Source organism: Hemibagrus wyckioides, linkage group LG07 (genome assembly GCF_019097595.1).
Source record: "Hemibagrus wyckioides isolate EC202008001 linkage group LG07, SWU_Hwy_1.0, whole genome shotgun sequence".
In the NCBI taxonomy this organism is placed as follows: domain Eukaryota; kingdom Metazoa; phylum Chordata; class Actinopteri; order Siluriformes; family Bagridae; genus Hemibagrus; species Hemibagrus wyckioides.
This window is the reverse complement of record NC_080716.1, coordinates 12,125,747-12,139,221: the sequence shown is the minus strand read 5'-3', so window position 1 is coordinate 12,139,221 and position 13,475 is coordinate 12,125,747. Positions and strand designations below refer to the sequence as shown.

At 39.5% G+C, this 13,475-nt stretch overlaps 1 protein-coding gene across 1 annotated transcript; it reads right to left on the bottom strand.

Annotated features, from left to right (window-relative positions):
• Positions 1-5,423: 5,423 nt before the first annotated feature.
• Positions 5,424-13,128, bottom strand: znf16l (zinc finger protein 16 like). The gene is made up of 3 exons (XM_058395865.1): positions 12,438-13,128; positions 8,048-8,236; positions 5,424-7,219 (listed from the first exon to the last, which is right to left on the bottom strand). Exons 1-3 carry the CDS (start codon positions 13,063-13,065, stop codon positions 6,522-6,524), a joined length of 1,515 nt encoding a protein of 504 aa, XP_058251848.1. The 5' UTR covers positions 13,066-13,128; the 3' UTR covers positions 5,424-6,521.
• Positions 13,129-13,475: the final 347 nt, after the last annotated feature.

The following is a 13,475-nucleotide window of genomic DNA, read 5'->3' as shown; positions in this document are numbered from 1 at the left end:
GATAATGTTAATTATACCACATTTTATGCCGTGTTCTAAACAACTTTCTGCCTCCCAAAAAACACCTCATGAAGATGCTAAGCATTTTATAATGCGTGTAGACAGAACATGCACCCTTTACAGAAAAGGTGTGAAGGGTGTGGATGTGTGAAGCAGACTAACCACAAAGACACCACACTTGTGTGTGTATTATGTATTTACAGTATGTGTGTAACACTGCATATGAGGGTGTGGTAGAAAAATATGGCCAAATATGTACCACAGTGCATTACAATACAGCCTTAACTTTTTAACCCAGAAAAAACATGATCAATGACTGTGTCTTTAACCCAATAGCCCTTTATCATTAAAATATTGTTTCTTTTATTTATTTTGGTCTTATTTATATATTTCATTGAAGATCATACACCAAGTCCACACTTTTGAATAGTATACACTCACCAGCCACTTTATTAGGATCATTTTTGCAGTTATCTAATCAGCCAATCATGTGGCAGCAGCACAATGCATACAATCATACAGACTCTGTGTAAACCCTAGAGTCTGTTGTGTGTGAAAATCCCTGGAGATCAGCGATATCTGAAACTCTCAGCCCATCAGGCACCAGCAATCACAGTCACAGAGACTGAGCGTTTTCTTGATTATGATATTTCATGTGAACATTAACTAAAGCTCTTGACCTGTATCTGCATGATTTTCTGTATTGTGCTGCTGCCGCATTATTGTCTGAGTGGATTGCTCCTTGGTGATAATGTCCACTGTTAAAAAATGTTACAGCTAAATCTGAATTGAATTGATTGTATAATTGAATAAATGAGCAGGTCTGCCTATTAAAGTGGATAGTGAGCGTATATTGTACATCCCACTTCGTTTACATTTCCTGTTATCGAGTCCCTGTATGCTAACTCTAGAAATTGTGGCTACACCGTAATGCTTTATGAATTTTGTATTATCTGCCCGGGACGTTTTCCTCTCTGTGTGTGCAAATAATCACGCCCAACATGTTTGATCACGTTTCTACATTTATATATGACCTTTCCATTCTTGGAGTCTTCAACGTTGCCTTGGTCTGCATTACAATGTCATTTAAAGAAGCACCCAGTTTCCAGGGTAACGGTGTGTGAAGATGAGCAGTGGGTGTGAAAGTGATGAAACATCTGCTCATTCTAAGGTGGGAGCGTGGCACCTCCTGTGCTCAGTCGATGAGTATGTTTGAACAAGCCCTTTCCACATCAGGAGAAAAACTAATAACAATAGCAAGTCAGAAACGCTGCTATGATTAACTAGTGTATAATACTGTGACGAGGCTCATACTCGACTGGACTGGATTTACATTTCCACTCCTGCTGGAGCTGTTGCCAGTTCTGTCTTAAGAGATTGATTCCTCTCCCAGTGGAAACCCATCTGTTCTTGGCAAGAAAAAAACTGCAGGTGAAGGGACCTTTAATTAATGTCCCAGGCATCAAGTGATATGTTCTAATAGCCCGCTGTGGCTGTGACTTAGCCAGTATACACATTCTACTCAGTGATATGACAGCTTATGTAATGGAGAGTTTAGTTTGCTGTGAATAGAGTATTAGACCTCTGTTCTGTCAAAAAATGGCTGAATCTGCTACACTGTCAGCTACAACAACACAGTCAATATGCATTCGGGCACTTCAGGGGAAAGGCAAATCCTGAAGTTAATTTAAGGGCAGGCCTTCCTCAATTGGATTGAATGAACTTAGTTCATTTAAAAAACTTGATTATACAGTATGTCTGAAAGCCTCCCTTTCATTATTTTGTACTTAATAAGGTTTGTAATAGTGATGAGGCTGAAATAAAACATTTCATAACCTATAACATTAGATTTTATTGATTATACCACACTCTATACAGTGTTCTAAACAACTCTCTGCCTCAAAAAACTTAAGCATAATGTGTATAGATATAACATGCACCCTACATGGGGAAAAAATCAATATAAAAAAAATAATGGAAAAAAAAATCAATACAAGGTGTAAGGTGTGACATTTTGAACTTAAGTATTGGAGATGCTGCACAGTTTGATTTTAACGACGTAAAATAAAAAGCTTTTCTTATTTCAGACGTATTGGTAGCCGCACGGTTAATATGTCCTGAAGCCTGCTCTGAAGAGAATAACAGCAATAAGCCTCTTATTGTAATTTCAAACAAGGTTTGAAATTCAATCAGGTTTTAATATCTGAAACAGGACGATTACAGACACATCATCACCAGGTCTTTTTCCAATCTTCAGCTGTCCAGTTTCAGTGAGTCTGTGCCGACTGGAACCTCAGATTGCTGTTCTTGGTTGTCAGGAGTGGAACCTGATTTGGACTTCTGCTGTTGTAAAACCTCTTTCTTATGATATGATGTGCTGTGCTTGGTGAGAGGTTTTTCTGCTCAATACAAGCTGCAAAAAGTGGTTATTAGAGTTACCACAGCCATCCTGTTAGATAGAATCAGGCTGGCTGATTCAGAGATCAGCAGTTTCTGAAATACTCGAATCAGCCAATCTGGCACAAATAATCATACCAATTTTGATGTTTGCAGTAAACATGTATCTGTGTGTGATTGGCTGATTGAATCACTGACTGAATGAACAGGAGTCCATGTGTTCCTATAAAAGTGATTGGTGAGTGTACATTTTAATGAATACTTCTTAAACGTATTCATCTCCTGAGAGGAAACAATGGCCACTTGAAGAAAAATATTGATATTCTTTAAGAATTTAGGAAAGTTGCACTTAAGCCTATAAGACTTTATATAGAGAAGATATTAAAGAAGTCAACAAGCATCTGCCTCTTTGTGTTGAAAGGTTGTAAATATATTTAATCTGCATTTTTGCTTTCTCAGGTCTCCCTCCGTTAACCATTTTTACCAGTATACCAGTGTTCCATTCTGCCAGTGGAATGGAAATCGACTTAATCAGACACTTTCAATCAGTATAGACAAAAGACTTATTTTATCGCTGCAAGTCTGACATAAAATTAATCAGGACTTGATGACTTTCAGTTTCATGTTTTTACCTCTGTTGGGATAACCTTACACAGAATTTTAGTGGTTGAATATAAAGCCTTACAATTTTAGAAGCTTATGAACAAACACTTGGGGCATCTCAGAGAATAGAAACAGGCTTGATATCACCATTTACTTTGAAGATAGAGGATTTGAAGGAAGGGGTTGGCTTGGCTGACTTTCCTATGAATATATTGTCCCTAGCAGGCTTGATAAAAACAGAAATACTTACCAACAACTACAAATTCGCAAATCCCCGAGTGTCTATTTTTACTATTAAAGCACCACTATGGAGTGTGATATGACAAAGAAATTCAGTACTGAACTTGGACACAATAAAACAGGTACAAATTCCATTTTTTGGCCTTCTAAGTGCATCAGAAAGAAAAATGCTTGCACAATCACACCCTATGGACAAATAGAGATGCCAGTCAGCCTATAAAGCATTTCTTTGGACTTGGGGAAGAGACCAGAATACCCAGAGGAAACCCCTAAAGCATGGAGAGAACATGCAAACTCCATACACACAGGAAGGAGGCAGGAATCCAAACCCCAACCCTTGAAGATGAGCAAATGTGCTAATCACCAAGCCACCATGCTTACCAGTTCAAGACATGTAAAATATAAAACAGTTGGGATGCAGATTAACAGTAATATCAGAGCAGCTGAGAGGTGAAACACTGAGTGGTGGGTTGGTGTTTAATCACTGATATTACACATGCTATGACAGACAGGCACTGAGCTCTTCAGTATAGTGTGTGGTTAGTTTTCTTGTGTATCTACACACACACTACAGTATACTGTATTTAATATGTATATAGTTTTTTTTTTTTTTTTAGACTAGCCACCTCATAGGTCTGTTATATTTTAAATAAAGATGCCATTTACCAAAAAACACAATAGGGTTTGTGTTTTCCTAGAAATAGACCTGTGCATGGTGTTCTGCATTCTCTCTAAAACCCTCTAAATACTCTCTCTCTCCCTGCTTTTTGAATCCATCCTGAGAACGTCCAGATTGAGCTGCTGTGCTTTTCATCACTCACAGTGGTGGCTACAGCAGAGGACAGGACTATAATCACACTGTCAAAACTTTTCACGTCACCACCCTCAGCACGAGTGTGTCAGTGAGAAATCATTAATCCACACTTGTGTTCTTCATCACGTGATCGCAGCCAGATCAGGAACACCGGACTAAATTCACCATCTGAATTCCAGTCCTGTTTGCCATGTTTGTTGCAAAGTGGCTCTTCATGCGAGGGTAATAAATATGAGCTGAATGATATGAAGGATAATGAAGCATTCACTCGGTAAGCCAGAGGCTCTGAAATGTATTAAGACTAAACTCCTTTTAAGATGTCTGCTACATAAGGCATCGTTCATTGATTCTGATTTTCGGAGTGAAGCACAACATCTGTGTATTACTATGCACAAGATGTTGTGTCTTGCTTAAGTATTCACACCCCTTCGACCTTTCCACAGTTTGTTGCATTACAACCTGGAACTGCAATCGAGATTATATAGCAAGTAATTTAGTCTGATTAATAAAGCATGTATAAAAACAAAAGTTGTATACAGTACATTAGAATAAAAGTGAGTCTAAAAAAAACTCACAATAAATAAAGGATAATGCTAAGAGATGAAATGGTAATGATAGTAATAACAATAAGAAACATGAATAAATAGGAAGAAATGCAACAATGCAGGTGTGAAAAGATATGTATTTAGTTTTGATTTGACTCCTGATATCTAGAGGTATGACGTGTTCCTGGAAGGCCCTAGGGCTTGTACAGGCCTTTAGTTACTAAACATGAATGTGTGGTATCTCTGTAAACAGGAAGCAAGCTACTGAAGAAAAAAAAATCCTATTTCAGATATGTGACCTCAACTCTGTTTATATCAATAGTGAAATCCGATGAGGTCATTTGCTGGTTAGAACGATGACTCCATAGAAATCATACAAACATACATATATGTCACACTAACGAAAATCTTAAAACGCCTCCATCACCTTGTGAAAGAATATTTTGAATAATAAAATTGAAAGAGTATGGTATGACAAGCACTCTGTTTAGAGCAGGCTGTCCATCAAAACTCAGTCAGCAGGTACCGAGAGCATGAATCAGAAGCAATACACACTCTCTCAGCATGATGCTACCACCACCATGCTTCATTGTTTTATTTCCATGTTTGCTGAATCTCCATGAACTCTTAAAAGTATCTCATATGGTTTGTCACTCTTACCTGAAGGCCAGTTTTTTAAAGTGTTAAAGCTACAGCTGTCCTACAAACCGCTTCACCTTTCCGAGCTGTGGACCTCTCCGACTTTTCCAGGGTTACAAGATTTGTGAAGTAACAAAAGGATTCAAGTTTTAGATCATATAATGTTTATTAATTAGGGTTACAACTATGTTGGCAGTAACCGGTAAAGAACAGTCCAATGGTATTCGATCACGGACAGTTTGTATTACCTTATTTAACAGTCAGACATTTTATTTGTATTATTATTAATTTTTTTTTTTTTTTTTTTTTTTTTTTACACAGGGTAAAATTTTTGATAAAAATCCTATAATGCAACTGATATCACAACAACTTAATTGTTGATCTTACCATGTAAAATACCTACACAACAGTCTTCATATTTGTGAAAAAGCAAGTTTTTGTTTTGCTTTCCATAGGTTTTTTTTTTTGTTGCAAATTATAGACTTTGCTCAGCTATTAAAAAAAGAGTGGACATATTTAAATAAAATCAAAGAAACCGTGTGTTAATAGTGTCAATATCATGATAAAGTAGTAAACTAGAACACAAATAGGCAGTTTTAGGATATTCCATGAACAACTACTGAAGCAGTCGATACAGTAACACGTCATCCAGAGGGCCACAGCAGCATTGCTCTTCCCACAAGGATATCTAAAACACAAAAGGCTCAGATGCATTTCAAATCAGGCTGATTGCAAAACCGACTGGACTAAAATAAACCGCTCTTCCGAAAAATAAAACGAAACGAAAAAAAAAAAAAAAACACATTTTAAAAATATTTTCACCAGCTGTGTAGTACTAGTACTCTTACAAATCATGAGAAAGCATGCTCACTGTTTCGGAAACACAGTCCATATTAAATGTGAGAATATTTTAATGCTGTATGTCTTCTTTTTTTTCCCTAAACAAACCTGGGTTAAAGCAGCATGTGCTAATTTCTGCTTGCTTCAAGTCATCTCCTCCTTCACATGAAAACCATCTGCTTTCGACATTAACATCTGATTTTGGATCTGATCTAAATAGATTCTTTATCCTACTGAAGTTTTCAGGATCCAGAAATAAGAGTGCCGAAATAGGCCATATCGTTCTTCTCACTCTCCTTCTGTTTTTAAACAGTGTCCTATCTCTGTCCATAATGTTTAGCATTAAGCGTCCATGCCTTGGAGGGTTCGACATTCCTCAAACATCTGCTGAAGAACAAAAAAAGCACAGCATTGCCTTACTTAACAAGCTAGTAAAACTTTGTTTATCCAGTTTGGACTTTGTCCTCTTGTGGCCACGCTGGACCGTGTGCACTGGGTACCTGTGTGATGGGGGTGCAGCGATGGCTTTTGTAAGTCCCTAAATGTCGGAAGCTTCGGCCACACTGGTAGCAGGTATAAGGTGTGGCGCCACTGTGAATGCGCATGTGTGTGTACAGGTTGCCGAGCTCTTTGAAACGGCGGCCACACTGAGGGCACGCGTAGGGGCTTTCGCCCGTGTGCACGCGCTGATGTCGTTTAAGACCGGAGAGCACGGGGAAGCCCTTACCACACTGCGGGCACGGGAAAGGGCTCTGGGCGCCGCTGTGGCTGAGCCGATGGCTCTTGAGGCGAGCGGCGTGCCGGAATCTCTCCCCACATTCAGAGCACACAAAGGGCTTTTCGCCTGTGTGGATGCGCCGGTGCTGCCGTAGGTTGCCAAGGTAGTTAAAGCGCCGGCCGCAGTCTCCGCATTCGTAGCCACCTTCCACCTTCTTCTCCCGAACTTGGGATTCGCTAGAGCCTGCCTTCCGCCACACCTCTCCCTCGCTGCCCTGCCCTCCGCTTGAAGAGGAGCCAGACTGGGCAGCCTGAGCGCTCTCTTCTCTGTGCATCAGCTTCATGTGCTCCTCCAGGAACGACGAGTCAGGGCAGAGGGTTCCACAGAAGGGGCAGATGAAGGTAGGGGCAGTGAAATGCTGGTCTGAGGAACAAAAAGTTGGTATCAAAGATGATGCAGCTTGTGCTTCTAAAGTAGCAAAAAGAAGCAGTTAAAAGGTTTGTGGACACCTGACCATAACACTCCTGTGAGCTTGGTGAACATCCCCCTTTACTGTTATAACAACCTCCACTATTGGGAAGGTGTTCCATGTTGGAGTGCGGCTGTGAGAATTTGTTCATTAGGCTGAAGCTCAGTGCAGTTATTCCACTCCATCCTTGGCAAACCATGTCTTTATGGACTTAGCGTTGTCATGCTGAAACAAGTTTGGGCTTCTTGGTTCCAGTGAGGGGAAGGTGTAAAGCTATAGCATGCAATTGGCAACAGTTTGAGTGTGATGGTTCGGTGTCCACAACCTTTTCACCATATAGTGTCTTTATGCACCAAATCTTTATTACACAAATGGCATTTCTATTACAAAGAAAAAATTCAGAATATTTAAAAGACAAATGAGCAATCAGAATAATTCTAACAAGATTTTAGCGACCGTTTATATGCAAAGATTTTCATCATTTTCTTTGTTCAAGCAAACAAACGCAGGCCTGCCATCCCTGAAAAGCAATAATTTTTACATAATTCAATTCTATCTGGTTCAAATGAATATAAATTTTTATTGAGCTTGGTTTACTCTATCCTGATTATGTTACTAACATGACCATATGAATAAATGACCTTTTAGAGAACAGTTTACACTGTAGAACCGTGTCCATCTTCATTTCCCATCATTTCTCACTTCTTTGAGTTTGCCCTTTACACACACACCTTTACTGTTCACACCTTAACTGAAATGCCAGCTCCCTTCAGAACACTAACCTGGATCTAATCGGTCAATACTGTCCTCCACTGGGCTGCTGTTGTCCTCCTCTGGCGAGCCGTGAGCATCCAGGGCAAATGGAGCAGAGGAATCGTCAGAGACTGGCCCCATCCCTCTGCCTTCTTCCGACTCTTCTTCAGCTGTCGATCTTGCAGCGATGGCATTCTCACACTTGGACTCAGATTCACCTGCTCAAACAAAAGCACAAGGGCTGATTAGTTTCTGGGGAAATGAACCAAAACTCAACAAAAAAATATATAACATATACATATTTAAACAAACACGCTTACCCATACCCTTACATATTATACATACATATACATTTTATATCATTACATAATATTATTATTATATTATATAGCTACTAGGCAAGAGATCTTCTTCCCTGAATATCTCAATACAAAATTCTGCAGAGATGAATTTTGCTCCTCTGAGGTGTACCATGATCATTCTCATTTATTATTTATTATGAGCTCTACTTCTTCTTACACACTAGGCAGCAGCAACAAGGGTAATAACATACAGGATAAAACAAATTCATATCGTATTGTGGCTTTAGTGTAGATAGCTCACCAGCGCCTCTTCTTACCGTTTACCCTCCTACCCTCTGGGAAGAGGTTCAGATGCCTGTGGTCCACAACCTGCAGGCTAAGGAATAGCTTTTACCCCACAGCAGTCTCTTTACTGAACTCTTCAACCCATTAACCCCACACTAATGGTAATATCCCCTCCTTCACACTGATAAACCCTTTCAAAACTGCAATATATCACTGTATATATTCTCTGTACATTCAAATATATATTATGTATGTTCATAAACATTCTGTATAGTCATATATATATTCTCTGTATATTCATATATACATATATAAACATATATATTTATATACATGTACCTGTGTATACTTCACATGCCTTGTACCCATGACAAAGTTGAATCTATTCTAATCTAATCATCTCATGCCTAATGACTACACAGCAAACCTGCAGAGTCTGGACAAATGCTTATACTGTAACACTGTAACTGCTGTAGAAGATTGTCATTTTTGTCTTTAGTCTTGCTTAAACATGGAATGATGTGATGTAGTACAGTTTAGAGAAAGAGCGTGGGAAAAATAGAGAGATGGATAGATATAAAGAAAGGGTAAAGAGAGAGAGAGAGAGAGATGTAAAGCGAGAGGGGTTTAGAGAGAGAGAGAGAGAGAGATGTAAAGCAAGAGGGGTGTAGAGAGAGAGAGAGAGAAAATATGAGAGAGAGAGAGAGAGAGAGAGAGAGAGAGATGTAAAGCAAGAGGGGTGTAGAGAGAGAGAGAAAATATGAGAGAGAGAGAGAGAGAGAGAGAGATGTAAAGTGAGAGGGGTGTAGATAGAGAGAGAGAGGGGGGGGAGAGGGAGAGAGAGAGAGAGAGAGAGAGAGAGAGAGAGACTTTTAAACCCACAGTTGTTATTGTAACAAGGAATAATCGATAGAATAGCTCTAGAGGAAAAAAATATGTAGTTAAACATTCATTAACCCTCACATTATATTATTGAAGTTTTTCTATATTTACTTCGTGGGGGGAAAAAAAATATGACAAATGATCTGTAAGAAAGAACTATCATTTATAAGCAACATTTAAGCCGATTAATCAATTATTTAATCGATTAATTCACACCAATAATCAACTACTAAGAGATGTGGTGTTTGTAGTCCTAAGTGATTCCTCTCTATCCTGACAGTATCTGAGCGCACTCTCTCTAATCTTCTGCTGAATGATGGCGGTCCGGTTCAGGACACAGAGCTGTGTTCTATAATCATGTGCATGATCTGTGATGCGTCAGTCAACTTAATGTGTTTACGCCATAAAACCAGACGCAAAAGGTTTCATCTGATCTGATAGCCATGCTAAAGCTTTTATATTCAAGACACCAATGACAGTTTCGGGTCAGTGCAAATAAGCAGAAAACAATATGCAGCTGGTATTAATATAGTAAACAGCGCAAATGAAGGAAACGCACAGAACAAGTGGGATAGTATTGTTCCACCAGGAACTGCATTCTGGACATTTAATCAAGAGTAATAACACTGTCTTGTCATTTCCCTGGTTATACAATCTCTCCAGGATATGGGGAGTTTTTTATAAAGGTTGTAGCCAAAAATGCTTGATTTTTTTCTTAAGAAAAACGTGATGCAACTTGGGAGTTTTTTTGTGGAAAAACACTTGAACTGGAATTCATCTTTTCATTTACTACCAGTGAAAACACACATGTATTACTTTTTATGTACACGGGTTCGGAACACATGAATCGAACATAGTTTTGGCTGTTGTGATGTGGGCCACGTCGGGGGACATCACCACAACATCTGCTGGAATTCTGAATATTGTGGAGTTTGCTCAATTTTGTATTCATTTCTGTGATCGCTAAATCCTGGAGGGACTGCTTATTTCTCTGCTGCAACTTTTCTGTTAAAAACATAACCAAGATTTAGCATTTGTGTTACTAATCAATACTTGACTCATCGGTATCTAATGTCCATGTTTAGAGTGTTGTAAATTAGGGTGGCGATGGTGTCACAGTGTATGACTGGGCAGTATAATGGCAAAAGTGATGTATACTGGTGATGTAAGAGATTATACGGAAGTCATTCTCTCTCTATGGGATTTTATAAGTGGGATTTTAGTTCCATTCAAATCTCTCATGTCAATCATAGGTTTTGGAAAGAATTGACTACAAAAACCAACTACAAATAGTAAAAATAACACTGGATAATATACAGAAGTCCAAAAGTTTCTTTTCTAATTGAACACAGGTTTCACTACAAATTATATTACTTGAGTGAGAAGTGGAATCTTTGAAATATCTACATATCTAATATTTCTTTGTATTTGCTATGTCCCCTTTTTTGCTTTAATGACAGCGTGCACTCGAGCTGCATGAACTCTACATGTTTGTGCAAAACCTTATGATCCCATTTTCGATCAAATCTATCAGAGTGTTGTCTGAAGTGTCTCCTAAATATTTCTCTCCAGTCCATCAGTGGCGATTTGTTTTTGAGATACATCTTTTGACACTGAGGAGAATGGAGGAAGACAACTATTACAAAAGGTGCAAAAATTCAGATGAAAACGGATGGTCAAGAAAGCAGTACAACGCAGGGGAAGCCATGGGGGGTGTAAACTTTTGAACAGGGTGATCAGTGTAAATTGATATTATTTTGTCTCCTGGGACTCATGTAAATATGCAATTCTGACAGGCTGTACCTAATGAATAAATAAAATATTAATTTACACCGATCATCATGTGTGAAAGTTTATACACACACACACACACACATGCTTTTTATGGTTGCTTTCTTGAGCATCTGTGAATGTTTACACCTTGTAAAAGTCGTGTATGAGTCCCTCAGTGTGAAAAGATGCAGCTATGTCATATAAACAACACTGGAAATGGGGCAAACATGCAGAAGATGCTGGAGAAGAAAATAATCTGCAGAAGCTGTAGGATTTTTCTGAAGCTCTATGGGCAGTTTAACTCATGAATAAGTCTCAAAACAAAAACAGTTGTTGAACACACAGTATTACGAATCAAGAGGAGGCAAACTTTTGGAGTGCTTCCTTTGTGTAAATTCAGTTATTATTGTATCTTTGTGCACTATTTCTTCCTTCCTGTGCTATCGGAATGATCCTGCTTCCCACTTCTGAAGTGGTAATTACCATTATGCTGAGTTCACAAGCTTTGTGGTCGGAAAGAATATGAAACATGAACCACAGCAGTTTTACTCATACATTTTCTATTAATTTTATTTTAACAACATAACACATATTACTCATTTACCTAGCATGCTGATGATAATGGAATTTGGGTCAAATACAGAATATTTTCACGCTGTAAAAATGTACAACTTGAAACATAGCAATGGTCGCTGATCTATATAAGTGAATATGCACACGCTGCATTCAGTACATCATCTGCCACGTTTAGAAAGTTTCCCCCAATCTCAGAAACTCGTGTATCAAAATCATGTCGTAAGTTTCCCAGTCGTAAATACGACTTGAGGGGACATGTATGTTCAACCTCCCGAGTTGAGAAACTCGTATTAACAATAATTCTGAGAGCACGTGAAGGCAGCACGATGATGTGTCAACATCTGCTGGGTGAAATAGCTTATTCAGGGCAATATTACATTTAAAAATAAAATGCTAGTTTTTATGACTTATTTTATTTGTCCATTAAAGGATGCACTAATAGACTTTTGTGCATATGAATAGACCTTTAATCTTTCAGCCAAAGTTTGTTTTAATGATGATGATCAACACCATTTAAGACCAGGCTATCATACTGTAAAAAAAAATGTCAAACCCAAAAACCCCTAGATGTACTTTAGTGTAGTTTTATCACTCTCGTTACCTTTATACTCCGAGCTGGAGTTGAGCTCCACTCCAGACATCCACTCATAGTCGTAGAGTCTCTTGCTGGCTGAAGGCAACATGCTGAAGATGTCCTCGCTCTCTGTCCAGGGGCTGAGAGAGGCCTGGTGATGCCGCTCGCTCTCCACATCAGCAGCTCCGCGAGAGTTCTTGTCCTTCATCAGGTAATCACAGATGGCGTCGATGTTCTCCTTCTTGACAGCGGGAGCGGCCGCTTTGGCTTTCTTCGGCTCCGCGCTGCTGCTGCTGCTCTTCTGCGGCGCCGCGAGGAAGTCGGCTTTCCTGCTCGGCTCGCTGGAGACGCACTCCAGTCGGGCTTTAAGCAGCTCGATCTCGTCGGTTTTCTCCCTCAGCTCCATCTTGAGGAGCCTGGTTCGTGCGCTCACTACTTTGCGGATTTCGGACAGGGCCTCCTCCAGCGCCACGGTGATGTTCCTGCCGAGGTGCTCGGTGATCTCACTGACGGAACACACCAGCTCCTCGTCCAGCTCCAGCTCGCAGAAACTCTCCTCCACTCGAGCAGGAGGTCCGGTGCTGTCCATCAGTGCGGCCTGAGAGTCAGCCAACTGCCCCGTTTCAATAAAACCGTGGTTTCTTTTACGACTCATAGCTTCAAAATAATGCAGTGTTTTGAACAGTCGATGCTCCAACACCGTAGAGTTTTGACAACTTCCGCCAGGGTTATGAGGAGAGTTTTACCTACAGCGCCCTCTGCAGGTCTGGCGGAGTATTTCCTGTACACTGACTGCCCGGGAGTGTGGAGCTTCATCAGTATCTACACAAGAATTGTTGTATTATCCTTTATGTATGAGGAATAAAAACGTTCAATAAATACTTCTGTTTCCTTTTTTTTTAGTACAAAAGTGTTAATCTGTTCTTACACTGTATTGCCAAAAGATTTGGGACACCCCTCCAAATCACTGAATTCAGGTGTTGTATTTCAGGGGTTGGGTTTGGCTCCAGGCTCCCTGTGACTCTGTGTGGAAAATGGCAGAATGAATAATATATTTATTATAAG

Excerpts from the sequence above, each read along its gene's own strand:
- znf16l (XM_058395865.1), bottom strand. The coding sequence starts at position 13,065 with ATGAGTCGTAAAAGAAACCACGGTTTTATTGAAACGGGGCAGTTGGCT. Across the intron at positions 8,237-12,437 it reads CTCCAGCTCGGAGTATAAAG|GTGAATCTGAGTCCAAGTGT; the intron begins GTAACGAGAGTG and ends TTGTTTGAGCAG. Across the intron at positions 7,220-8,047 it reads TATTGACCGATTAGATCCAG|ACCAGCATTTCACTGCCCCT; the intron begins GTTAGTGTTCTG and ends TTTGTTCCTCAG.